Below are 26455 nucleotides of genomic sequence, written 5' to 3' on the forward strand. Positions count from 1 at the left end.
TATTGCAAAGAAACTCCACTATGGACATAGAGGTGTCTCCAGTAGAGTACCATCTCTTGAGTTGGGACTTATATATATATATATATATATATATGTGTGTGTGAATTATATATATGTGTGTGAATATATATGTGTGTGTGGATGTGTATAAAATATAAAATGCAATTGTTTGGAAATATTATATTCGATCACCACCACAATGCACTTGCCTAATTAGTTAATCTTTTATTATTATACAAAAGAGATCATTATTATTAGTATAAATATACATATTTTGGACAAACACATTACTAACCAAATCGTTTGGCAATAAGCCCTTCAATAGAACCAGCCAAAGTAAAAATTGTTACAAGCAAGCAAAAAGTGCTATAAAGCCGAAGAACAATCCACTTTTTGGACCATGCTACAACTTTCTTTTGCAAAATGTACATCTCAACTGGGAAATAAATCGTCAATGGCCAGAAGATGATTGATCCTGCAAAGGCCAGAACCTCATTGAAGTAAGGAAATAACATTGCTACCCCCATGGTCAATATCACGTACGCTGTTCTAAAACATAGCCTAAGAGGATTCACTCTAAACTCCGGCAATGACAACACCTTCAAACTCTGAATATCCGTTGCGAATGCGCTTTCCGGAAACTTTTCAACATACCACCTTTCCACATTTACAAATAATGTCTGACTATATATCTGCACGCACGCATATAAGCAAGATGAAATTGGTATGTATAAACATTATATGAACAAAAACAAAGTCATCACCTCTATAGCAGGCTACAATGGATAGATGAATTTGCAGAGTCAACAGGGTAATTAATGGATCATAGATAAAGATTGTAATTTCTAGGATGTAATGAGTTCTAGTATGATAAATAGAGTGTATGATCTATATTTTTTTCATCTTCTAGCGTATTTTATTGAATATTATTTGAACAAATTATGCAAGGTAAATATAATAAAAGCTCAGTAAAACTTCAAATAGTTATAATCCTTAAGTATTATAATAAAATGATATATCTTATAGTGATGTTTATGAATAATTGATGTGATTTAAATGTAACTTTAGATTTATTTTCGACGCAGAAGTATGTCCTGCAAGATTAGTAAATTAAAATAATATAACTGGGCAACATTGTAAATGTCATTGCATTAAACACCATGTGTCCATGTAACCTCAGAATGAGAATCAGCCATATTGAAGAACCACGTTCTTGCAGGAAATTGTCCAATTTAATTCCATTGAACCAAACAAAAGACGTCCAATTCAGATGGAATGGACCATTACATTCCTTTTACGATTTTATCAAACCACATGCTATTGGTACTGGGCTATCCGGGCTTAAGCAGTCCCATCATGAATATGTAGTTTTTCATTAGTATGCCAAAAAGAGTTGATACCTGATACCCTCCAACTAAGTGGAGAACGATGCACGCGTTACCAAAGTCTATCAGCCAGTATGGTTCATAGAATCCAAACCCGGTCAAGAGATTCCCAGGAGTGGAGTCTCCAAAGGCGGCATAGCCAAAACCACCACAGAGCAAGTAGAAGATACTAGTGGTGGATATTGCAATGCTGGAAGCCTTCTTCATTGTTACTTTTTGGGATGGAGGTGACTTCAAAGTGTTCTATGAATACTACAAACATCACATAACCGACGGGGAAATAATTTTAAAATAGATAAGAAAGTTTGTCAGAATGAAAGAGATGTTATACCTGTATTTCAAGAAGGATTAACGAAAAATTATATGCAAATGCAATATCTCCAAGAGCTTGAGCCACCAACCATACTTTCTGTGTGGAATTAGTTGCTTGGATTCCACTGATATTACCTTTAATCTCCCGTTGTCCTGCAATCCGTATTTAAGAAGAAACTTGATCTGAGTATACATATTAGTTCTTTTGAAGTCCAATAACAAGCTATAGATCAACATACCTATTACTTGGGCTAATCCAAGTCCCATTCCAAGAAAAGAATAGGTGAAGGACATTACTGCAGCAATGATCGAGAGCCATCTGGTATGAAAAATATTAGGTATTTGAGAGGCTACTATTTGGACAATGCCAAACAGAAGCATATAGTATTTATTCTCAAATTCACAAGCAGCAGCATGTCCTTCTTCATGATAACAGTTTGACTGCCTAATTGCTCTGTTACCAAGTCAAATGAACAAAAGAGGACTAATGTTATTTTTCAAGATGCTACCAAATCAAATGTTGTGGCAATTGTCAACAGAATTTTTAAGAAAAATATGTGAATGGAACTATTGTGTTGAAGCTGCTTAAACAGTTGCATGCAGATAGATAATAAGTTGCTTACATCTAATTTCATCTTGATTCAAACGTTTACAGATGACAAGACAATTTACAGACAGAAGTGTTTAAGCATACCTCAAGCTAATAGCAGACGTGATTGTGTAGACAACTCCTGTTTTAAATATACTAAAATATACCAAGCATCCACATACAAATCCATTCTTAGATCCTGAAATCCCAATTACACAACGAGCAGATGCTTATGAAATTTGAAGTGGAAATAGTAGAGTGGTAAAAATATGCGACTGACGGACCTAAAAAGGTATTAACAGCTTGCAAGTAAGAGCGATTGACAACGGTGGTGGTATTGTTGGAAAAAATGTGAATGTCACAAAGAATGGATGCAGAAATAAGATTGAAGAACGCAAAGAGCAGGATAGAAAAAGGGCCAGCAATCCATCCAAGTTGAGCCATGCTCCAAGCAAGTGATAAAACACCGGATCCGATAACTCCTGTAATGATATGTGCTAGGGCAGTCCATAAAGTTCCTGAAATTCATTAATCATCAAAAATCAAACTCTTATAAAGGAATATCTGATAGGCATTAGTAATCATTTAATGAATGAAAACAACATGAAGTCGGAATATGTTACAATTATAGATGTCAATCGTATTAAGTGAATGCTACAAGTCTAAGTAGTAGAGTAAATGAACCATTGGAAAGACATATTTGTAGTATATATATATATATATGGGGGATGGGAATATAAGGCTGTCGGGTATCTAAGCTTAGGTGTGGAACACTCACATATTGTTTTTTTAATCCATAAAAATCATGGGGGCCCATGCATTTATTCATTAAATAAGAAATAATAAAATATTAGTATGTGAGGGGTTCCATACCTAAGCTTAGGTGTCGGACAGCCTTATATTCCCTTGGGGGATGGGAATATAAGGCTGTCGGGTATCTAAGCTTAGGTGTGGAACACTCACATATTGTTTTTTTAATCCATAAAAATCATGGGGGCCCATGCATTTGTTCCTCGATTCAAGGACGAAAGTTCCCTAGCTAGATCGCTAATAATCTCATGGTAGTGGAGGACATCAAGTAATTGAGTTCCTTCCTATATATTCTCCTAACTAGTAATGATATTATATTTACATAAATCCATCCATTAATAATAGTAATAAACGTAATAATACATTAACGAAGATGGCGAAAATGTTGTTAGGAAAGCAAATAATGATAAAAATAGATAAAAATAAACCCTGGTTACAAAAATTAGGGGTAGAAAGTAAACAGGTAAGTTATCTGATAATAATATATGATGATTTGATTTGATGGAATGAATTATGATGATTATTAGAGTAGTCATTTGTATGGAGGAATAAAAGTCAACAATGTCAAGTACAATTAACTAAACTAATTAAATTGCCACTTTGCAAACAAGGAATAAGCAGAACGTAAACCAGATGATGATGAGATAAGATCAGATAGTAGATAAATGTAGTGGCACCACCACCAGTGACTTAATCATCATATATATAGATATAAGAAGAGGTAGGAGTAAGGGTAGAGAGAATAGGAAAAACCAGTGAGTTCAGTGTCACGCAATAGTGGCCGCCGCGTCTCTTCTCCTTCGTCTTCTACGGCCATCTCTCTCTCTCACACACACACACACACTGACACACAACAGGGACAGGGAGAATGTGTATATGTGTGGGCTATTCCCCCCCCCCTTGTTTGTTTGTTTGTTGGGTTTGTTTGGTGGATATATCAGACGTGTTAGGGTGGGTGGGTACCTCGTAACCTCTTTTCAACAATAATTAAAATTTTTATTTAATAAATTAAAAATACAACTAAAACACATAAATAAAACACAAAAACTATTATTGAAATACACAAATAACTAAAACATATAAACTAAGGCATCGGCCACCATATCCAACATTGGCCCGATGAGATGATCGTATGACCTGATGACGAAGTCCATATCGTTCTGTTGCTGTTGACTTTGGACCATACGTGTCATCTCCTCAACCCGTACTTTCCTAGCCTCCTCCGTCGCCATATAACTATCCATCATTGACTTCTGAATCTGAAGTTTCTCCTCCCAAGTTCGCCGTTTATCCTCTTTGTCGCATTTCAACTCGGCGACCACCTTTAAGAATTCTTCAGATGTGATGGAGGTGGATGTAGTCGGCTGCTTACCTCTAACTCTACGACGGGGCGACACGGGTCTAGCAGGGCGTACTAGTGCATCAATATCGTTCCCACCTTCCTCTTCTTGATCAAACTGGTCCTTGTTCGAGTCAATATGGACCGACGTCTCCCCAGATGAACGGACATTGACATTTGACCCTTCCGTTCTTGCCCTTTTGTTTCCCGAATCCTCCATCCCCTCCAAGGTAAGAACTTCAGCCCATTTCGGCCCGTTTTTCAAAATTTGCTACGCCTCTACATGCGGAAACCCAGTCTTGTTATTGTATTTCCGCAAATACAATGTCACGGCCACTTTAAACACATCCTCGTCGTTTTGGCCACTTAAATTTTTACTCTTTTTAACATTGTAAATACCACAAAAACCCAAAACCTTAAATTTCAAATCCTTCACTTCGATCGAATCACTTCCAGGGTACGCCCCGAATCACGCTTTTAAGTGTTTTTCCATCTCAAACTTCACCTTTTTCCAAAACGATCTTGCCGTTTGGGCGTTTCCGGTGTATGGATCCTCGAAAACGTTTAACCAAGCTTTTGCCAATGTCACCTCTTCATCCACCCTCCATCCAAGACATTCTTTTTTTCCTTTAACCGGGACTTGGGTCTCGGGTATTGCTTCTTCTTTTTCCTCCTCGACCTCCTGTTCTTCCCCTCGGAAGTATCAAAAAACAAGGGGTCCATCTGACTTAAGAATTCCTCAACGGGCTGCAGTCTGTAAACATTTTCGGCGGTGTTTTGTAGAGGAGGATGAGGAGGTGGCATTGAATCGCGATTGGGGGTGGTGGATTTTTGTGACGTTTTGAAAGTTGGGAGAAAACTGCATCTTTTTGTCTTGAATTACCCCTCCCTTGATTCATTTTTGTAATTTTTGGGGTTGTTTGATTGTATAATTGAAAGAAATAAAAGAAAATTGAAGAAAGAAATCGGCAGAACAAAAACCAGAAAGGAACAAGAAAAAAAAGGAAAGAAATAGTGTACCGTTGCATATGGACCCATCCTGCTTTTTATTCTTTTTTATTTTTTTTTAACGGTCAAAAACATAGGCATCAAAACTGGCACGACGCACCCCTATTCCCTCCCCACCCTACCGGTACCAGAGGGTCGGATTGGTGTGCATACCGGTACCGGTTGGATGCCTATGCACTCCGTCGACCCTTAGGGAACTTGAAAGATCATGCCTACATACGTCAAAAACTTAACTTTACTAACCAAGCGAGAATCAATAATGGTACCAATGACAGTGTGGATGATAGCTACAACAACGGGAGCTGATGTTAGCGATGACAGTGCCGATGGTGATATAGTTATTAATATATATATATATATAATTGATGTAAAAGGATAAATTACTTATTATAGCAGTTAAAAAATTTATGTAGTAAATTATTTTACTAAGAATTTTATAAGTATATATTATGTGGAAAAAATAAATAATTAATCATCTTAAATATTAGCCTAATAATCCTCATTAAACACCATGAATATGATATATAGATTTCACTCAATCTCTTCCTTAATCTTAGCTATTGATTTTTCCACACGTCTCATTTTATGATTTGGAAGATGTTTAGGCTAATGAATTACGAGTTTAATCATTATTTTATGTGAAAATGTTTAAATTATTAAATAAATGAAAAGAACAATTTGGTAGATCGCCTGTCCTTTTGAGAAAAGAGGGATGGATAATACTCCCTCCGTTCCAATTTAAATCTTTAATTTTGACTTTCAAAGTCTTCTTTCGTAACTTTGACCGTAAATTATTTCGTGCGTGTTATACAATAATGGATGTAAAATATGTAGATACATTAAGTTTTAGATGTATTTTTCAAATGATATAACTTTCATTAGATATTATATTATACAAACATATACATTATGGTCAAAGTTAATGAAAAAAATTCAGCAAGCCAAATTTAGACATTTAAATTGGGGCGGAGTAAGTAGTACAAAAAATTGACTATGATACATATGCGTAAAAAGATATGTCTAGTATATGTCTTCATTTATTTATTGACACGTAAATTATATATTTTTTCTTTTTTATTCCTCGTCATTGATTTTGTTATGTATGTTTTTTTTTTTGAAAGGTGTTGATCATTGCTCGCAACAAGGGATTTAGCTTATGTTGTCTTAACCGGGTCCGCGCTAAAGAGCCACCTCACCCTCAATACCTAGTAGGAGGTGAAACCCACAACTAAACCGCCCGAAGGCATGACATTTAATTGGGGTAAAACCTTGTCCCCTCTGCAAGATTCAAACCTGCTTCACTAGAGGACTTTTAGTGAAATTCCTTTTAAATGTCTTTCTCATATCTCGAACTCGAGACCTCCAGTAAAGTTGGTGCTCAACCAATAAGTTATAATGAAAAATATTTTGTTATGTATGTATTTCTCATTGTTAATTGTTACACATTTTAAGGCATATTAATTAAACATATTAATATTAGCCTATAAAAACTAAAATTTAGCCGAGAAATTTTTTAATCGGATAAGTTGTATAGAAGTACTCGTATTTGTTCATAACTTAATCTTATCTTATCTTAATCTTAATCTTAATATATACTATAAGACAATTAAACTAATGACTTATTAACCAATCAAATTGCTCAATTTCATTAAATTGACTTTCGCTTATGTCATCTTTTAGATTAATTATAAATTAAAAATCCTAATAATCATAGTATGAGTACAACTGGTTTCAAAATATTCTATATTAGAGAAATTGTAATAGCATGTGACTTATGGAATGACTACGACAAACAATTTCATCAATATGTGTCAGCAAATAATCACAGTAACAAATCTGTGATTATTGTACTACAACTTGCAACTATAACACTTAGAAACCGTATATCTTTAAAACTATAAGCTTTTATAACTTAAATGTATGAAGATATAATATTAATAATATCGTAAATCTCGTGTCCAGAAATGGACACGGGTCTAAAATCTAATAATTAAATAAAAGGTCTTGGCCTAATAAAAAAAAAGTTGGAGATAGATTTAATTGAACTTGTTATTTTTTTCAAACTTACACTTCCATAACCTCTCTCTCGTACTCATTTCCCCAGGCCCCATCTTAAATTGGAAGGATATGTTATAGTCATAATCTATACTCTTCAGTTGTTTTATTCGGCACACGTAACAAACAACAATACAGTAATTTATTTACTGGCTTACACAAATTAGACAATAATCCAAACAGAACTTAATTTGAGAAAAGGAAACCAACAAACAAACCCTATCACATGAGATTAGCTTACAAGTTCGAATAATTTCGTCATCTTAATCTTAATCTTAATTATATATTATGAGACAGTTGAACTAATGACTTATTAACCAATCAAATCGCTCAATTTTATCAAATTGGCTCTCGCTTATGTCATCATTTAGATTTACTATAAATTAAAAATTCTAATAATCATTATCTAAATATATTATTATATTAGTATTTATGTTAATCTGTAAAAAAAAGTCTCATTAATTTACACTTTTTTGTTTTCCATCAATAATTTACACTTTTTAACCTTGAATTTTTTATTTATATTTATTTTTAACCATCAACTTGAGTAGTTTTTTTAAAAAATTTTAATTAAGTTACAAAAATTATTTATATTTAATTTTTTAAAGTTAGAATTGTCACTCAAATCAAGAGTCCTAATTGTTATCAAAGAATATGAAAACAATCATAATTGTTATCTAATTATCATCGGACAGTGATTGAAAATAAACCTATTCGTTAATGGGTCCGCATCATGACCAAATACATATAATTGAATGTCAAGTACATGATCACAAGTATATTTATATTTTAATTCTTAGTTATCTTTCATAATAATATTACATTATAAGTACAACTGGTTTCGAAAAATTATATAATATGAAAATTATTGTAGCATGTGTCTTGTGTAATGACTATGGCAAACGGTTTCATCAATATATCTTAGTTAATAATAACAGTAACGAACATGTGATTATTGTACTACAACTAACAAAGTATAACACTTAAAAAACCTGTGTTTATTGTACTACAACTTGCAAAGTATAACACTTAGAACCGTATATCTTCAAAATTATAAGATTTCATGAATTAAATGTATGAAGATTTCATGAACACGAGTCTAAAATCTAGTACATAAACTAATCTTATATTTAAAAGAAAAAAACTAATAAAAATCACTTTAACTAACTTCGTTGTCTTATGTGACTCGTAAAGCTCGAATGGCTGAGCAGAATATTAGTCGCTGCTCGTGAACTAATCGAATAGTAAGTTCGATTTGAGTTCAAAAACTACTATGCTCGAACTCAACTTATTAAATGAACTCGAATTCAAATAGATTGTCAAAAGTTTGGATCGATCTCACCCCTAGTTTCGACTTCTGAGTACTTTTTCCGGTTTATAATCTTCTTTCCATCCATCCTTCCTTCCTTCAACATGTGCTTAATTAATATATACATACCTCGTAGTATTAGACATTGTATGCAATTTATAGTATTTTAATTAATCCACTCGTACACTATTCTTGTAGCATATTACTTCGTTAAGCCTTCTTTGGAGGTATACTTAATTATAATTGTAAGAGTATTTGTATTGTATGTATTGATAAATCAAAATTACAAGGGGAATATAAATAGGAAAGACAAGTTACAAACAACAACTCTCTAACTAAAGGTAATTAGCAACCCTAGCATAAACATATAACTTAGCCAACAAGTAATGTCTTGGATAAGCACTAATACGCCCCCTCAAGCTGAGGCCTGGGAACCACCTGCAGCTTGGACCTCAACAAGATAAAACGATCTGTAGAAAGAACAGTGGAACTGCTCATTGGTGACCAGACTCATTTCGAAGAGGAAAGACCAGCTCGTTCTAGAACGTCAAGTAGATATTTTTGCGGAGACAAAATCACATCCTTATCCCGTCTAACAATTTCAAGGCCTAAAAAGTAATCAAGATCCCCCATATCTGTTAAAGCTAGCTCAGAACTAAGAGCAGAAATCACAACCTGGATAGCTTCGGTATTGTTCCCTGTAATAATGATGTCGTCCACATAGACTAGAAGATATATTACCGTGGCCTTGCGATGATAAATAAACAAAGAGGGATTAGTTTTGGATCCTTGAAACCCAAGCTTATGCAATGTAGTAGAGAACCGAGTGAACCAAGCCCGGGGGGCTTGTTTAAGCCCATAAAGTGACTTATGTAGTTTACACACATAATCGGGTTTGTTGGTGTCAATAAATCCTTGTGGTTGCTTTAAATAAATAGTTTCCTCAAGGTGACCATGGAGAAAGGCATCTAACACTCTTGACAATTGCCGAAGAGGCCATTGTCGAGAGACTGCCAAGGATAAGACAACCCGAATAGTTGTAGCTTTGACTACTGGGCTGAATGTTTCTTTTTAATCAATGTTCCGAGTTTGTGTAAAACCCTTGGCTACTAAACGAGCCTTGTACCTGATTGGAACACTAGTTTTGTCTCTTTTAATCCTGTAAACCCACCTGCAATCAACAGTATTAGCCCCGGGAACCGGGGGAACAAGAGACCAAGTACCATTACTAACAAGCGTCGAAAACTCGTCAAACATGGCACGGCGCCATTCAATGTGTTTGTTGGCAGCGGTAAAGCTAAGTGGTTCAGAGGTAGGAGGTGGGAGTGTGGAGGTAGAAGACGCGGTTGAAATGTTTGGAGGTGAAGGAGGTCCGCTGGATGCTTGAAAAGCCGAAGGATCAAAGCGAGTAGTGGGCTTTGGATTGGGCCGAAGGTAAGAAGGCCTCAGCCTGGCAGATTGAGGTGGTGCAGGAATAGGGTGTTCGGTGGACACGGACGTGGATGTTGATGATGGAACCGTAGTAGCATGGGCTAGTTCGGCTGTAGTAGTGGTAGATACCGGAAGTTCGGATGAAGATGTAGTGACATCCTCCGAAAAGAGAAAGGTATGATCATGAGTTATTGAAGATGATTGATCGGATAAAGAAGCAGTAGAAGCAGACGGTATAGACTGAAATTGGAAGACCGTTTCGTTGAAACGGACGTGTCGAACAATGTAGACACGATCAAGAGATGGATCAAAGCACCGGTAACCATGATGGACAAGGCTGTAACCAAGAAAGATACACACAGAAGATCTAAAATCCATCTTATGTGGGTTGTAAGGTCGTAAGTAGGGAAAACACTGACACCCGAAGACTTTAAGAAATGAAAGATCTGGTGAGCGATTAAAAACCCGTTCAAAAGGAGAGATGAGAGAGGTGGAAGTGGATGGCATCCGATTAATGAGATAGACAGCAGTGTCAAAGGCATAATGCTAAAAACGTTGCGGAACAGATGATTGGGCAAGAAGAGCGAGGCCGGTTTCGACAACGTGTCGGTGGCGGCGTTCAACAGTACCATTTTGCTCACTTGTGTGAGGGCAATATCGACGATGGAGAATTCCAAGTGAAGCAAAGTAAGAGGAAAGATTGCGAAACTCCCCCCCCCCCCCAGTCAGGTTGAACAGTTTTTAATTTTGTATTGAATTGGCGCTTAACCATTAAAACAAATTGTTTGAACGATGAATAAACATCAGATTTTTGTTTAAGATGATAAATCTACATATATTTTGTAGGATGATCAACACACAACATAAAGTAACGATCACCATCAAAAGATAAAGATGGTGCAGGACCCCAAACATCACTATATATTAAATCAAGAATATTATTGCTACGAAAACTTAAACTTATTAAAGGTAATTTTGATGACTTGCCCAATTGACAAGAGGTACAAATATCGTTAAAAGTTTTATCAGAAACAGGAAGCAAATAACGAGATAACATATATTGTAAAATTGGAGAATGTGGATGCCCTAAACGTTGATGCCAAGCAGATGCGGGAGCATGTGTGGCAGAAAAAGCAGTCTTCGGGATTTGATGAAATTGAGGAAGGACCAAGGAGTACAGACCATCCTTACTTGGACCCGTGAGTAGGGTATTGCGTGTAGATATGTCCTTCACACAAAAGAAAAACGGGTGAAATTCAAAGAAAACATTGTTATCAAGACAAAACTTTTGAACGGAGAGAAGATTATGTTTAATTTGAAGAACATGTAAGATGTCTTTTAATTTAAAAGTTTTGGAGGGTGAGAAAATTTTAGTAGAACCAATATGAAGAATGGGAAAGCCTTTACCATTACCAACATGAAGATTATCGTAGCCGTGATATGGTTCTGGAGTCCAGATGCTTGAAAGATCTGGTGTTACATGGTTATTGGCCCCGGAATCTGGAAGCCAATTATTGCTAGATGCTTGTGACCTGTTATCAACAAAGTATGCTTGGGAGCGACCACGTTCACGATTAGGGCAATCATTTGGAAGATGACCGATGCCACAACGGTTGCAATGACCATGAACTTGATTTGTCATTGAAGCCCATTCGAAAGAACCACGTCCACGGGCAGAAAAGCCACGGCCATAAGATTGTCGTCCACCTCTCCCACGAGCATAAGATGATCCGCGGCCTCGAGATGATCGATTAGAGAACATTGCCTGTGACGTGGAATTAGGTGTAAGAGTGAATCCAAGTTTGGCAGCTAAGTGTTGCACGGCAAGGAGGGGGGTCGTACCTTGCTGAGAAGAACTAAGAGGAGTGGTGACATATTGCTGCTGTGTTGAATTGGTTGAAACTGTGTTGAAGGTAGCAGGTGATAAATCAGCATGAGGTTGATTTTTGTGAACCATATAGTCATGGTCCGAGAGCAAAGACGGTAAATCGGTCAAGGTGATAGGCGTGTCACGACCAAGGAGATTAGACTTTAAACCGTTGTATTCTTCACGTAGAACAGAGATAATAAGCATGATGAGATCATCGTTGTCCATGGGTTTACCAATGTTGCGTAGATCAGTGGCTAGAGCTAGGGTACGATTAAGATAGGCAGTTGGCTGTTTGTCTCCTTTCATGACGATGCGCATTAATTGAGTCTTAATAGTATGTTCACCAGCACGAGTTTGAGGAGCATGACCACGTTCCAAGTTCTCCTATAATTCATGTGCAGTAAGTCCGTTGACATAGTGAAACGATTCTTCTGAGACGGTAGAGATCAAGAGTGTACTGATGTGAGCATCATTGTGTTTCCATGCTGTAAAGTTTGGATTGGTTCGAACTGTTTCGGGTTGAATATTGTCACCAGGACCGGATGCAGGAGTAGTAATTGTGGCGGGTGGGCAAGGAATAGTACCATCAATATAACCGATGTTGCCAGTCTCAAGAAAGGGTTGAATCATTGTCTTCCAATTGTTGTAATTGGTAGGTTTAAGAGTAAAAGGAAACTTGTGACTCATGTTAGAGGCTTTTTCCTGAGAAGTAAAAACAGCAAGTATGGCCATGGTGATAGATTTATTATCGGTAGAAAGTGTAGGATAGATTGTGACAACAGAATTGCTGTTCGGTTGGTTGTTGTTTGATTTATTATCAAAGGCTTTTTTTATTGGTTGTTGTTCGAGATGACAGAGAAAGCAAAACAATGAGTTTTATGAAAACTTCAACATAATTGCTATGGTGATTGGATGGTGGGACGGTGGTTTTAAAAAAAATTTTTAAAAAAAAGAGTTTTATGCAATTTAATTGCTATGATGGTACGGTGCTTTAGTTGCTATGGATGAAAATAAATTAAGCCTCCTTATATGATTAGATCAATTTGTTTAACGGAACAAGGAAGTGGCGGCCGAAAAGGCTCTGATGCCAAATTATAAGAAAGACAAATTACAAACACAACCCTCTAACTAAAGGTAATTAGCAACCCTAGCATAAACATATAACTTAGTCAACAAGTAATGTCTTTGATAAGCACTAATATACTTTTTATGGGTCTTCTCGATCTTGTTATAATTTTGCTCTAACTGGAATTGGGTATGTTTTCCGAACACCGTTATTGGATTCAAGTTCAACAAGAATGAATCACTTAAGGCAGCACGGACGACCAAGCCTATACAATAATACAAATGAAGACATCGTTTTTGCTTTGTCGGCTTCTGCACATTGACTGACTCGTCGATTATTGTATAATACGAGTATTACTTTACTTATCCCAAAATTGCTCCAGCCTCAACACTACATTCGTAATTCTGACCTGTGGGAGTTTACTTGGCTCACTTCTATCATTAACAGATTAACAACCTCAAGGCTCCATTTCTGAATAATCAAAGGCTTCTTACTAATCATCCTGGTCCATTTACTGAACCAAAAGAAATAGGTCCCATTACTATTAGCAAACACCCATACTTCCTCCACATTCTCATAATATTGTAACCTGGAACTGCTGACTGCAAGCTTGCTACTAAACTTGTGTAGCTTCTTTCCACATTAATAGCCGCAATGATAAACGCGTATATATACAAGTTATCGATAAAGCTTCTTTCAACTCCTATTATTATGATTTAGATACAATATCTCAGATGTTCAGAACCAACAATATATTGGGTGGATTATCCACCGTGGATAAAAGAATAAAAATCTACTAAGAACCAAATCTTTTGGCAATGAGTCCTTCAAGGGAACCAACCAAAACAAAAATTGTTACGATAAAACTGAAGATGCTATACATTCTAAGAACAATCCACTTGCCGGTCCAAGGTACAATCCTCTTATGCACAAAGTACATCTCCACAGGGAAATATATGGTCAAGGGCCAGTAGATTATTGAACCCGAAAATGCCAGGACTTCATTGAAATAAGGAAATAACATTGCTACACCCATTGTCGAAACAACATATGCACTTCTAAAACATAACCTAAGAAGATTGACTCTAAAATCAAAAGCCAACAACCAAACCTTGAAACTCTCAACGAATACGCTTTCAGGGAACTTCACCACATACCATCTTTCCACAATTCCAAACAATGTCTGACTATATATCTGTTGAAAATGCAAATAAATTCACAAACATAAATTACTAAAATTGTAAACCAGTAAGCCAAGGTCAACAATGTGATACCTGATACCCTCCAACTAAGTGGACAACAATGCATGCATTACCAAAGTCAACAAGCCAATATGGTTCATAAAACCCAAAGCCAGTCAGCAGATTTCCAGGAGTCATATCTCCAAAGGCCGCATATCCAGATGCACCACAGCATATATAAAAAGCAGTAGTTATACAAACTGCAATAGTGGAAGTCGTCTTCATGGTCTCTTTTTGAGACGGGGGTGACTTCAATGTGCTCTACATATTACAAACATCATACTTATTGATTGGGCCTACTATAACCCTGCATAGATTTTATCAAAAGGGATGAGCTGCACTCTACCTGTATCTCCAGAAGTATTAACGAAAAGTTCAATGAAAAAGCAATATCTCCAATAGCTTGAGCAACCAACCATGCTTTCTGAGTGGGATTAGCAGTAGAGACTCCATGGATGCTACCTTTGATTGTCCCTTGTCCTGAAATCCAATATTCAACAATCAACTTGATCTGACACTAGTACAATTACATTGTTTGATTGAGGGTAAGAATCCGTACCTACTACTTGGGCTAATCCAAGTCCAATTCCAATGGAGGAATAAGTAAAGGACATGATTGCAGCAATGATTGAGAGCCATTTGGTATGGAAAATGTTGGGTATTTGAGAAGCTACTATCTGAGCGATTCCAAACACAAGCATAAAGTATCTGTTGTCGTATTCACAAGCAGCTTCGTGGCCTTGTTGGTGGTAACAATTTGACTGCCTAATGGCTCTGTCACCCAGCCGGAGCAAAGCAATGTCATAAATATATAGGCAAGAAAGAAGATATCACTAGATGAGAGTAACAAACAAATTTGGTACTCTTTTGAGCTGCTTTACGATAATAATGAAAAAGAGAGAAGATAGGTATTATACCTCATACAGATAGCAGCAGTGATTACATAGACAACTCCTGTTTTAAAGAGACTGAAATATACCAAGCATCCACATATGAATCCATTCTTATATCCTGGGAGGGAGGATCAAAAAGAAATTAAAGACATGCATATATGTACTTGGTAGTAAGGTATGTGGGCGGGGGCGAAGTGAAAGTAACAATAAGAAAGTACCTAAAATGGTGTGAACTGCCTGCAGGAAGGAGCGGTTAGTGGTGGGGGTCAGGGATGGGTTAGAATAAGTAGTATGAATGTTGGTGATGAGGAAGGCGGAGACGAGGGAGAAGAAAGCGACGACTAGAATAGCGAGTGGACCGGCGATCCAACCAAGCTGTGCGAGGCTCCAAGCAAGGGATAAAACACCTGATCCTATTACTCCGGCTATAAAATGTGCTACCCCTGTCCATACGTTTCCTTCATTTCAAACCAAACACACCACTTATATATTTATTAATTAGATCCACACACCCAAGATGACACTGTATATAATTTAATTCAATATCATACATACATAGCATAATAGCACCAACCGAATCAAAGTCAACGTCTGTAGTTCAGACACGTACCTCATGTTTTTGCCTTAATTACTTTTTTATTTTATTATATACGAGTATATGTAATAATAAAATAATGGGAATGATAGAAGGATGAGAGGGAGATCGAGTGAACTAACCAATGGGTTGGATTTCAAAAGGAAGCGGTGATGAGGTGCGCTGCAGCTGCAATATTAAAGGTGTTTCTTTTTCTTCCTCATCAGCCATTGATTAATTCCTCCTCTTTCCTCCCTTGCTTGTATATATGTGTGTCTAGTTGCTTTCGAGTCACTTTCCCTCGTCTCCGTTTACTCCTCACATGAAGATATTTATTCATTTATGGAGTATATTATTTTAGGACTGTATTAGATAATAAAATATGGTATGCATTTTATACCAATAGTAGTAAAATATATACTCAAAATATTTCTTTCCATTCCAAACAAAATATGTGGTGGGTCAAAACAACATATACACCATGTTTATTTCTTATTCACAGGTACCTATATGGCTACCCCTTTACCTTATAATAAGTAAGTTATCTTATCATGTAATGTAACAAATTAAATGGTGTTAGTAGTAACAAATACTTCTTGCCAGTTACCACCTACCGATTATTGAAACATTTTTACCTACAATTTACATTCAAACTTGTTCCAATGTCAGCAATCCAATCCGATCAGATATATATATATGAAAAGAGATCTGATTTTTTTAAATCAAATTATTATTTTTTGTTATATAATCAATGCTGTAACTCATAGAAATGACTTTATTTACCATGGGAACGACCACAGTAATATAAATATATATTCCAATTTCAAAATGTATCTGATGACCCAACCTAAATCCCACTCAAAACCATAATATGTGGAACGACTATTGGAAAGGAAGTGACAAAGGTTTTGTGTGTTATTAATAAGGTGAATCCCAAAAGAATAATGATAAGACTAGTACGGTTGGGGAAATGGAGATGGAAACAATTATATGTGCTTAAAGAGGTACCAGCCGATTCCTAGCTACTTTCCAGCCAAATGGGAGCCGCTCCTCAGCCGATTCCCAGCCAAAGGATGGAGCTGATTCCCACGTGAATTCCTACCGGAATTATAGTTTCTTTCCTTTGCTTAAGGATAATATTTATTTCCTTTGCCCTTGAGAACTTTCCTGATCCTTGAGAAAAGTTTCTTTCATGTGCCTTTGAAAAGACCTTACCTGTTGAAAATAAATTTCTCCCAAGCTATCTGGGAGTTAATAGCTCGGCACAACCTCAAAGATATAAAAGAGATATAAAACATAATAGAATTCTCGAACATTCTATTCCTCGTACTGACATGGATTCAGACGCCAGGCCCATTTATGACAAGCCCAAAATACAAGGTAACCTAATTGTCAGCCTATAAATACCCCATCATTGAATGTCAGAATTCATTCGATTCAACATTCAATCATCATATTCATACACACATATCATTCTCTCTCTAAATCTATCAATCAAACAATCATCATCAAAATCATCGAAATCATATACATTTATTATCCTCCAAAGATCGATATATCTCTTTGGGAAAACCATTATTCACCTTAGATTCGCGAAGAATTTAGTAGGTTTGCACTACTTGGTAAGAGATTATAATGGTTTTCGTGGTTAAATCTCATCTGTGATTGAGTTTGATATTTCATGCTCAAACAGTATCGTAGAGTAATACTCTCTAATTTAAATAACTCCCCTACACAAATATAATAAACAATGACTACTGCTTAATAAATAATCAATTAATTTGACCTTTCCATGAATGAGCTGATGAGCATTCTCAACTCATGAAGCCTGCTTATTTATCACTTGCATTGCCACCAACACTGCTTGCTTACTTCTTCATACTTGAATGATCATGTCCCACAAATACATCTCTTTTTCTGGAACACCCAATTCAATCCTAATCAATCCACTTCCCTCTTCGTACCCAAATTCCGTTTCTATCGAATTGATAGTCACTCTGATCGGTCTTTGTGAGGAATATGCTCCAAATGCACCACAACCTCGAACTTTCAACCCCACCTGCACATTTCCTTGTTTCTCCTCCTCATATTTCAGTTCCACAATCGCACCTCCAGAGTTAAACATTCCGGTCAAACCTATTGGAGCAAAAGTAATCCCGCTTGACAATTTCTTGACCGGAATTACTGTAAACACCTCATATTGTCTGGGTTTTAAGGTAACTGGGATAGATGCATTCTTTGGAAGGTACACCAACTCTCCTGCAAAATGCAAAAGGTTACGTTTCTGTAATCTACAAGGTAACATAAAAATAAAAAATAAAAATATATAAAAAAAAAGGTAACATAAAAAACAAACAACTACTCTTTATTTATTTCCTCAACTACGAGCATGGTACCCGCGCAATGCGGCGGTGATGACGAAGACAGTGACGTGGTGGCATCGACGGATGGTGACGGCGGCGGCGACCGTTGGTGGCGGCAGATGCGTCAAGTGGTGTAGGTAGTTGATATAAAGATATTTGATTTGAAATAGTAGTGTATCTCTTTTAGGAGATAGTGGAATGATTGTGTAAGTTAATTCATTAAGGGTAAAATGATAATTTTGCATGTCCCAAAAATGTTAACTTTTCAACATGGGGTATAATTTTTATATAGTAGTATAGATGTAGAGTGGAAACATACCACCGAGGTGACTGTATATAATGGTATCTCCAGCCCATGTAGTGTCCGTAACTCTAGGCAAGTAATTGATATCTCTAGCACGGATAATACCGGAGATGGTGGCTGGTTGCTCATCGTGGATGAGGATCGTCTTTCCATCTTCACACCACCCTGCTCCCTGGCAGTTAAAAACTCCGACAACTCCGGTAAAATTGTTCAGATTCCAGATCTTCAGCAGACTGTACACATCCATTTATAGGTAGCTATTAATTAATGAGTCAATCTGTGATGAATTTTATCTCAAACAGGTCAAATTGGTCATAGGATGAAAAAAAAACAAAGTTGACTGAAATGGGAACATGTCAAAATGGTTGAAAATCTCCCTAAGTATATGTTTATAATGGATACAGCCTTCCAACTCTTTTATATATTAGCAAATATTGTTTTGCAATCACGATTAAGAAATTAGTTAATTATAAAGAATTTAAACACGGAAAAGAAATTTGTTTGCAGTCAACAAGACCTAGGCTGGCCCAACTGAACCCGTTTAACCTGAACTGGTTTTGACCTGTTAGTCAACCCTCACTCATTGACCATCTTGCCACCTCTATTCTGGACAGGCATAAGCTACCTTTTTCCATCTCTGATGGGATCAATAAACAAGCAATCCCTTGTTGGCCTCCCTGGAAGTTTGGCCCTTAATATCGATCCATCAGGAAGCACAAGCTTCTTTAATAGATTGAAGTCATGATGTCCAGGCTTGTCGCTGCATTGCATTTATATACATTCATGAATATTTTAAAATTGAAGGAAAGAAAAGAATAAAAAGCTGAAAACTACACCTGACATATATAGGACAGCCACCCACAGCTCGAGCAGCACCATGGTAGTCAGCCATAGGATGCAAGCTCTAAAACGTATGATCAAGATAGTTTAGCTATAATAATCATGAATAATGACATGTAAAATGAATCACATGTCTGTGATTTAAGCTTACATGAAACATATCCCAATCAGGCTGCATGAATTCTCCAAGAAAAATAGTATTGTAAGCAACAGAAGCAATATGAACCGTGTGTGAAGCCGTAATCCTAGGCCAGAAATCATCTGATGCCCTTATAACCGCAGTCTTCTTTGCACTTCATTAAGTTTTATTTAAAGTCCTTTTAGTATCATTAGTATTTATACAATGGTAAATTGAATAAAAAGATGACAAAATTTGTTCTCTTTCTGTTTTGGGCAACACTCCATTCCCATTTGTATAAAGGATCACAGTTTCAGAAGATATTCATTTAGAGTAATTTTCCAGTTAAATCGACTTTTAGGTAGTGACATCAGCTCTGCAACATGAAAAAGTCAACATACTTAAAGATACCAAGTCAGGCAGCGCCAAGATAGAAAGAAGTCAAACATGATTCCAACAAGTTAGCTGAGACCTCATCATTTTGACCAGGTAAAGCCAAAGCAGTTGGTTACCTTTTTATGGGAAAAAAAGATTATGGTTACCCGAAACAGAAATCAAACCAAAGTTGGTTACCATTCCATGTAACTTCTTCCCTTGTATACAAGAAAGGATAAAAAAAAATGAAATTTTGATCTTGGTTACCTGTACAAACCATCTGTATTGTGACTCATGCAAGAAATGATTCCATTATCGGGAAAGTTTTTAGAAATGGAAGCTTCCAATGCCTGATGGTACTTCCTTGTAAGTTTGACCCGACCACCATGGCCTGCTCCAAGTGTTTCAAGAATGTTTTGTACATCTACCTTGACACCGTCAATTCCAGCGGATGCAAGATACGAATGCAATTCGTTATAAAAGTTGAAAACCTTTTCAGGGTCAACAAGACCAAGCCCGTTTTTGGCAATGGCTTTAAAAGCATCACAGTTGATGATGGATTCAATTCCTGGAGATGGAACCGGGAAAGATAACTTGGAATCATAATGCTCCATTTCAGCCACTCCAGGTCTCACTCCACCCCAGTATCCAGTTAACGCATGCCAAACATACACGTACCTATACAACATACAAATATTTTATGGAAAAAAGAAAACGAGTAAACATTAAAGGCATCATAATAAGAAATTCTGATAAAAGCTGTACTTAATTCTATGTTGGTCTTTAATGTCTGTAACTACATGACGAAGTCCCATGGATGGATCCTCCACTCTGTGACCTTCCTTACCGTCCTTCTGGAATTTGTGGTTCTCCTTAATATGAGTCAGCCTATTTGCATAACTATATAAAAACATATGAGTAGTTTTTTTGTTAGTTTATAAAAAATGGTTAGGTTATGCTTTTATAACAACGATATGGAAATTCAAAGTACTCACTTGGCTGTATTATCAGCTTTAACTTCAACGCCACTGGGATCCATGCCAACTGATTGCCATCCATCATCAATGATAACAAATTTCGGTGAAATTCCTCCTTTCTCAAAACTATATGTATCAGATACCTATTGGTTAGCATTAATAATTCAATATCACGTGAAAACCATGAAGGAAAAAAAAAAACAATGGTAAGAGTTTTACCTCTCAAGGCCTTGTTTGACACCTTCAGATGTAACATCAGTGTAAAAAGCATCCCATGTGCACCAACCAAACCAATTTAACATGTCTGGCATCTGAACAAACAATGATGTAAAAAAAAAAAGTCAATTAACTTGGTAATAATCATATAATTACCTACTGTTTGAGCATGAAAAAATCTGGTTCATCCTTCAGAACCATATCACATCCCGAATCTGATGAAATAAGATGAATTGAGACGGTATTTTGTAAATACGTAATTATCTTGAATAGATTAACCATTTCTTTTTTTTCCGCTCGCCTGAGAAAAGAAAGATCTTGTTGTTTCTTCAACAATTTCTGATCTCTAGTGGACCTCTCAGTAGGATTCGAACCCAGATGAAGTTCTGACTATCTGTCAAAAGAAAAAGAACGAACGGATCTTGGAGGATTCCCAAGAAATTCTTTGATTTCTTCCGGAAGCTTAATCATCAACTTCTCACGTTCCGTGAATAGCCGGGACATTGAGGAATATCCGGAAAGGCATTTCGGGAATCGGTTTGATTCTATCTCTGTTCCTTCCATTTGAAGAAAGGAAGGATCCCAAAGAATCGATCTTTCTTTTAGTTGTTGAATCTCTCTTTGATTGATCAATGTGTGATATTCCGAATCCTCATTACTAATGGAATCAAAATGATCTCTGGATTCATCAGAAGATCCTTTCAATTGGCTACAATCCCTTACTTCAACAAAACTAGATCTTGTGGAATCATATCGAATATTTGACGATACATTCTATACCCTGCAAAAAAAACCGATCCTTGTTTACCAACCACACATTGTCTAACCAAATCAAATTATCTCTCGATACGTTCCTCAAAAATTCCGATTCGGGCGGATTCTTCCCCCAACTAACGAAGAGATCTTGGAGGAATTGCCACATATGAAATTGAGCACAAATTTGCAAAGAAATGGCCCATTTTTTTCTCGAGAAGAGATGGGAAACATGCTCAATATCATTTGATTGAATAGTTGACCTAGCCCCTTGTTGTTTGAAAAAACCCTCCACTTCAATTGGTATTTTTTCACAAAAAGCAGACATGAGATAACAAATCCAGTGTTTCACGAAGATTTCAAATAGTGGTCCCGAATTCAAGTTGATTCTATTTTGCCTCTTCCTCAGAGAAACACGATCAAACAATTCCCAATCATGGTCCTTGCGGATCTATTCATCCCTTTAGTATATAAAGAAAAACTCCAGATATTTGAGATCTTTCTCTTTGAACAATATCTCAATTCCAGCGACGGTTTCATTAGATATCTTACAGCTAGAATCAATCTTTTTTCCGATCCAGCCCCTCCACCACCGCGAAGCCCAGTTAGATTGAGGCATGCTCAACTTTTTAGTTATTGGGAGAACCCAAGTACTCTCTTTCGGATTCAGGAAAGAACTCTCATAGATCTTTTTTCCTTTTGGAAGATACAGGAGCGAAACAATCAACCTATTGATATTGGAAGACCCAACGTATTCTTCCAATGTATCATTTCTGGGTCCAATGGAATTCGTAGGTATAGGAAGAAGCCCTATCAAATAGAGATTTTTTCTTCCGACCATATTTCAATTGTTAATACGATATATAAGGACCGCTACTCCAAAGAGTATTACACCCTTGATCGTGAAATATCGATTGCTTGTTGAACCCTGTGAATTGTGTGAAAGTAGGATACTCCAAATTCGGGAGTCAAAAAGTTTTATAAAACGTTCTTGGTGGAAAAAAATGTGAATGAAAGATCCCACTGAAGTGAATTGGGTCCAGTAATCTAAGAATTAGTGAGAATTCTTGATCTCTCTCAATTCTAAAATCCAGGACTTGAATTCATGTCCTGTCATTAAATTCCTCCTTATTTATTAGAACTAAAAGAACTTCAGTTAAGCATCTCATTGCTTTAGTTGAAAGATTCCATTTGAATTGGAATCTGGTCATTCACTATGACCCGGTAAGCATCCATGGCTGAATGGTTAAAGCACCCAACTCATAATTGGCGAATTCGTAGGTTCAATTCCTGTTGGATGCACGCCAATGGGACCCTCAAATAAGTCTATTGGAATTAACTCTCGACTAAAGTCACTCTAGACAAGAGCTCCAACCAAAATCCATTCTCATTCATTCTCCTTTTGGACATTCTCGTGGATTTTGCTGCGTATTGGGCTCACAGCCCATTAATTCCTTCCGGCCTTATATTTTCTAGGTCAACCAGAACTTTGCTTTGGTTAGGATTCACTCTCGTCATACATTCCATCCCAACCTTCCTTTAGCTCACTTCATGGCTAGATATATATACCTCTCGGAAGATTCACTCTCGGCTCTCTCTCTCTTCCCGAGTGAGCTCTCAGCTGGGCCCCACTATAAACATCACTCTCGTTTCTCTATCTTCTCGTTAGCTTACTCCCGTCACAAATACATATTATAAATATATATGTATTGCTCGATATCTTTTCTTCACCCTTGAGCTCTTGTTCCTCTCTCCTGAAGGCTCTCAGACCTTATTCACTCTCGTCTCTCTCTCTTCCCGAATGAGCTCTAGGCTGGGCCCACAAGGATCACTCTCTTCCTTGAGATAGGTCTCGATTCATTCCTTATCTCTCGACTTCCTTCTCTTCCATATATAAATTAGGTAAAGGATTTATACCTTACCTCTTCACCTACAAAAGTGAAGATAATCTTCCAATTTACCTTCTTTCTTTCACGATGGGAAAATGTCTGCAAATGTGTCTCCACGCTCCTGCACAATTAATTAAGTCATCAAATAACTTTGAAAGTTGATGTACAATGTATATATGATAAGGTTAAAGTGCATACTTGACAGCGTTGTTGATAACATCAAATGGATCTGACCCAGCAGCCACAAAAACCAGATGAGTCCCTTGAAAATCTTTGACATCAGGATCTCCTAAAGAAAAAAAACCATAAAACCATCAAATCCATGAATTCGTTATATGATTTAAAAAATAAAAAGTTCACAATGAAAGAGTTGCCCGTACCACTTTCCAAGCAAATCTCCAATTCATTGTTGGAATTTCCTTGGAGAGCAGCTCTAAAATCACCCTCCAGAATGGGCAAAAAGACGGTGTAGAGAGGAGATCCGTCAGCATCATCATCATGAGTAGTTTCAACTAGAAGGAACTGAGTCTCGGTAGGAATATCATGAGCAAATGTGCCCATTCTCTGTATCATCCACCATAATTTGAAGCGGAACACACACATAAACCTCAATCCTCTGCTGCATATTATATCATTCATTAAACATCCAATCGGCCAATCCAATCTAAATGTATGTACAGCTAGGTTGTTCTGTTTTGCAGGTTTGTACATTGATTGATTAAAGAGTAGAAAATGATAAGTTTAGTTTTCAAGTAATAATTAGTCGAAGAGTGCATTATAACAAATGAAATATTTTTGAAATCAAAACAAAAATTGCAGGGATTAATTACTATAATGTATAGGTATATGTTACCGACTAGCTAATATAAGGGAGTTAGGAAAAATTAAAATTAAGCAGCTATTATCTATTCATGAAAATGAAAGAAGGAGGGGAGGGGACTTACTGGAGTTTACCGACAGGAAAGATCATGCGACTACTACTGCCGGTGGTCTGATGATGGACGCCAATGAAAGCCCCCCCATCATTATCACTATTATTATTATTATTAGTTGATGAATGATTAGTGAGGAAAACATTATCATGAACATCAGTTAGGACGGTATTGCCCCCTAACACCTTCATCTTCCGGCTTCCTCCCTCATCACCACTCAAAGTTATAACTGCTCCCACCCTCATCTCTGATTCTCTTCACCGCCACTAACTAACTTACTGGAATTCTGATAATGATATGTAGAGTGTTAATTATTACGAGTATTTTAAAGGAATCTACTTTCTTATTTTCCTCTGTTTTTATTTCCTAATTTTTGTTTTGTTTTGTTTTTTTTTTTAAGGATGATGGGATGAGGGTAGATATTTTATTATTTGTATTCTATTTATATCGAGGGAAGGAGGGAGGGAAAAGCTCACGTGTATATTTAATCATTTGAAAGGTCTCCTGATTAGATTCCATTTTTATTATCATCATCATTATTCTTGTTAGATCTAGATTTAAAGATGAGTCACGGACTCACGGCCCCTATTTTAAGATAAGGACATATAATAATAAACTAAAAAAATAAATCAAAACTTTAAAAGATGATAAGTGTTAGGGGTGAGAAAAACCGAACCGAAAAACCAAAAACTGAAAAAAACCGACAAAACCAAACCGAAAAAACCGAAAACCGAACGAAATCCATTGGTTTGGTTTTCGTTTTTCTAAAAACCGAACGGATCGGTTCGGTTTTCGGTTTCATATGCCAAAAAACCGATCAAAACCGAACCGAACCGAACTAAATATATTTTAATTTATTTTATTTTTATATCATATTACATTTATATTTATTAATTTTAATTTATAAATATGTTAATAATTTAATCTTTTTATCTTTTTATTGTACAAATCTATACAAATTGTATATTTTTAATAAAAACGTCCAGTAAAAACAATTCGTTTTATAAAAGTTATACAAATTTTAACACCTAAAAAATATAATTACTTAATAAAAAAATTCTCTGTATTTGAATTTTTATATCATATTTTTTTCTTAACAATTGAAAGTTAAATTTATAACATAATATTTAAAAAAAACTTAAAAAACAAAATTTATTAAAAAAACCGAAAAAAAACTGAAACCGATCCAAACCTAACCGGAAAACCGAGAAACCGAACCGAACAAAAACCGAATCCAATGGTTTTAGTTTTCTAAAAACCGAATGGATCGGTTTTGGTTTCAGTTTTAAGCAAAAACTGAACCAAACCGATCCATACTCACCCCTAATAAGTGTTATCCATTCATTCTCTTCCACTCTAATCTTTTGATTTATCACATCTAAGAAGATTTTTAAAAAAATTTATTAGTCTCCTATAGATATTATTGAAAATTTCTTAATAAGGAAAAATTTTGCTGAGTTGTAGTATACTATATTAGTTATTGGTTTATCAAAGAGAAAATTTTCCAAATAGAGATAACAAATGATTTGTATTAATCAATATAAGATAAGATGTATCTTTAAACATATTATTTTATGCTAATATTATTAAGATTAAGAAGATTGAGACTAAGATTTGGACATCATCAAATATCCAATGTTGCTAAGTTATGAAAGAAATAAATGGCCGATAAGAGTAACAAATAATAATAGGGTTAAGTAAAAGTGTATGTAACTTTTACATTTTTTTATTGTGTGAATGTAACTTTCATTTGGTTCATTGTATGCAACTAACGCGTTAAATTTGAACGATTAATGTAAAATTTTA

General features: G+C 36.1%; 3 protein-coding genes across 6 annotated transcripts; all 3 read right to left on the minus strand.

The window, feature by feature from the left end:
* Positions 1–205: 205 nt before the first annotated feature.
* On the minus strand, positions 206–3985 carry LOC122578353 (probable amino acid permease 7). 2 transcript variants are annotated; one of them, XM_043750300.1, is made up of 7 exons: positions 3850–3985; positions 2571–2804; positions 2392–2485; positions 1937–2016; positions 1717–1850; positions 1401–1628; positions 206–692 (listed from the first exon to the last, which is right to left on the minus strand). In XM_043750300.1, the coding sequence occupies exons 1-7, from the start codon at positions 3911–3913 to the stop codon at positions 291–293; spliced, it is 1236 nt and encodes a 411-aa protein (XP_043606235.1). In that variant the 5' UTR covers positions 3914–3985; the 3' UTR covers positions 206–290. The 2 variants fall into 2 exon arrangements, with proteins under 2 accessions (XP_043606235.1, XP_043606234.1); XM_043750299.1 differs by having other exon boundaries at positions 1937–2151.
* A 9381-nt stretch (positions 3986–13366) lies between these two features.
* Positions 13367–16258, minus strand: LOC122578044 (probable amino acid permease 7). Of its 2 annotated transcripts, none has more exons than XM_043749907.1 (7): positions 16026–16258; positions 15527–15751; positions 15333–15426; positions 14975–15189; positions 14762–14895; positions 14449–14676; positions 13367–14369 (listed from the first exon to the last, which is right to left on the minus strand). In XM_043749907.1, the coding sequence occupies exons 1-7, from the start codon at positions 16111–16113 to the stop codon at positions 13971–13973; spliced, it is 1383 nt and encodes a 460-aa protein (XP_043605842.1). In that variant the 5' UTR covers positions 16114–16258; the 3' UTR covers positions 13367–13970. The 2 variants fall into 2 exon arrangements, with proteins under 2 accessions (XP_043605842.1, XP_043605841.1); XM_043749906.1 differs by having other exon boundaries at positions 15527–15766.
* A 1213-nt stretch (positions 16259–17471) lies between these two features.
* LOC122611304 (probable galactinol--sucrose galactosyltransferase 1) lies at positions 17472–25021 on the minus strand. 2 transcript variants are annotated; one of them, XM_043784313.1, is made up of 13 exons: positions 24662–25021; positions 24098–24333; positions 23916–24006; positions 23790–23838; positions 21079–21170; positions 20878–20985; positions 20648–20782; positions 20150–20560; positions 19541–19682; positions 19386–19453; positions 19175–19309; positions 18565–18782; positions 17472–18141 (listed from the first exon to the last, which is right to left on the minus strand). In XM_043784313.1, the coding sequence occupies exons 1-13, from the start codon at positions 24892–24894 to the stop codon at positions 17759–17761; spliced, it is 2301 nt and encodes a 766-aa protein (XP_043640248.1). In that variant the 5' UTR covers positions 24895–25021; the 3' UTR covers positions 17472–17758. The 2 variants fall into 2 exon arrangements, with proteins under 2 accessions (XP_043640248.1, XP_043640247.1); XM_043784312.1 differs by having other exon boundaries at positions 24098–24336.
* Positions 25022–26455: the final 1434 nt, after the last annotated feature.

This window comes from Erigeron canadensis, chromosome 8 (genome assembly GCF_010389155.1).
Source record: "Erigeron canadensis isolate Cc75 chromosome 8, C_canadensis_v1, whole genome shotgun sequence".
NCBI classification, from domain to species: Eukaryota; Viridiplantae; Streptophyta; class Magnoliopsida; order Asterales; family Asteraceae; genus Erigeron; species Erigeron canadensis.

What these genes read in the sequence shown, in the direction of transcription:
- LOC122578353 (XM_043750299.1), bottom strand. Translation starts at nt 3,913, where the DNA reads ATGGCCGTAGAAGACGAAGGAGAAGAGACGCGGCGGCCACTATTGCGT. An exon ending in GCGTGACACTGAACTCACTG is followed by an intron (nt 2,805 to 3,849) that starts GTTTTTCCTATT and finishes AATGAATTTCAG; the next exon opens with GAACTTTATGGACTGCCCTA. An exon ending in TAATCCTTCTTGAAATACAG is followed by an intron (nt 1,629 to 1,716) that starts GTATAACATCTC and finishes TAGTATTCATAG; the next exon opens with AACACTTTGAAGTCACCTCC.
- LOC122578044 (XM_043749906.1), bottom strand. Translation starts at nt 16,113, where the DNA reads ATGGCTGATGAGGAAGAAAAAGAAACACCTTTAATATTGCAGCTGCAG. An exon ending in TTTTGAAATCCAACCCATTG is followed by an intron (nt 15,767 to 16,025) that starts GTTAGTTCACTC and finishes TTTGAAATGAAG; the next exon opens with GAAACGTATGGACAGGGGTA. An exon ending in ACTTAGTTGGAGGGTATCAG is followed by an intron (nt 14,370 to 14,448) that starts GTATCACATTGT and finishes CATTTTCAACAG; the next exon opens with ATATATAGTCAGACATTGTT.
- LOC122611304 (XM_043784312.1), bottom strand. Translation starts at nt 24,894, where the DNA reads ATGAGGGTGGGAGCAGTTATAACTTTGAGTGGTGATGAGGGAGGAAGC. An exon ending in TTTCCTGTCGGTAAACTCCA is followed by an intron (nt 24,337 to 24,661) that starts GTAAGTCCCCTC and finishes TATAATATGCAG; the next exon opens with CAGAGGATTGAGGTTTATGT. An exon ending in AAAGCTGATAATACAGCCAA is followed by an intron (nt 20,783 to 20,877) that starts GTGAGTACTTTG and finishes GTTTTTATATAG; the next exon opens with TTATGCAAATAGGCTGACTC.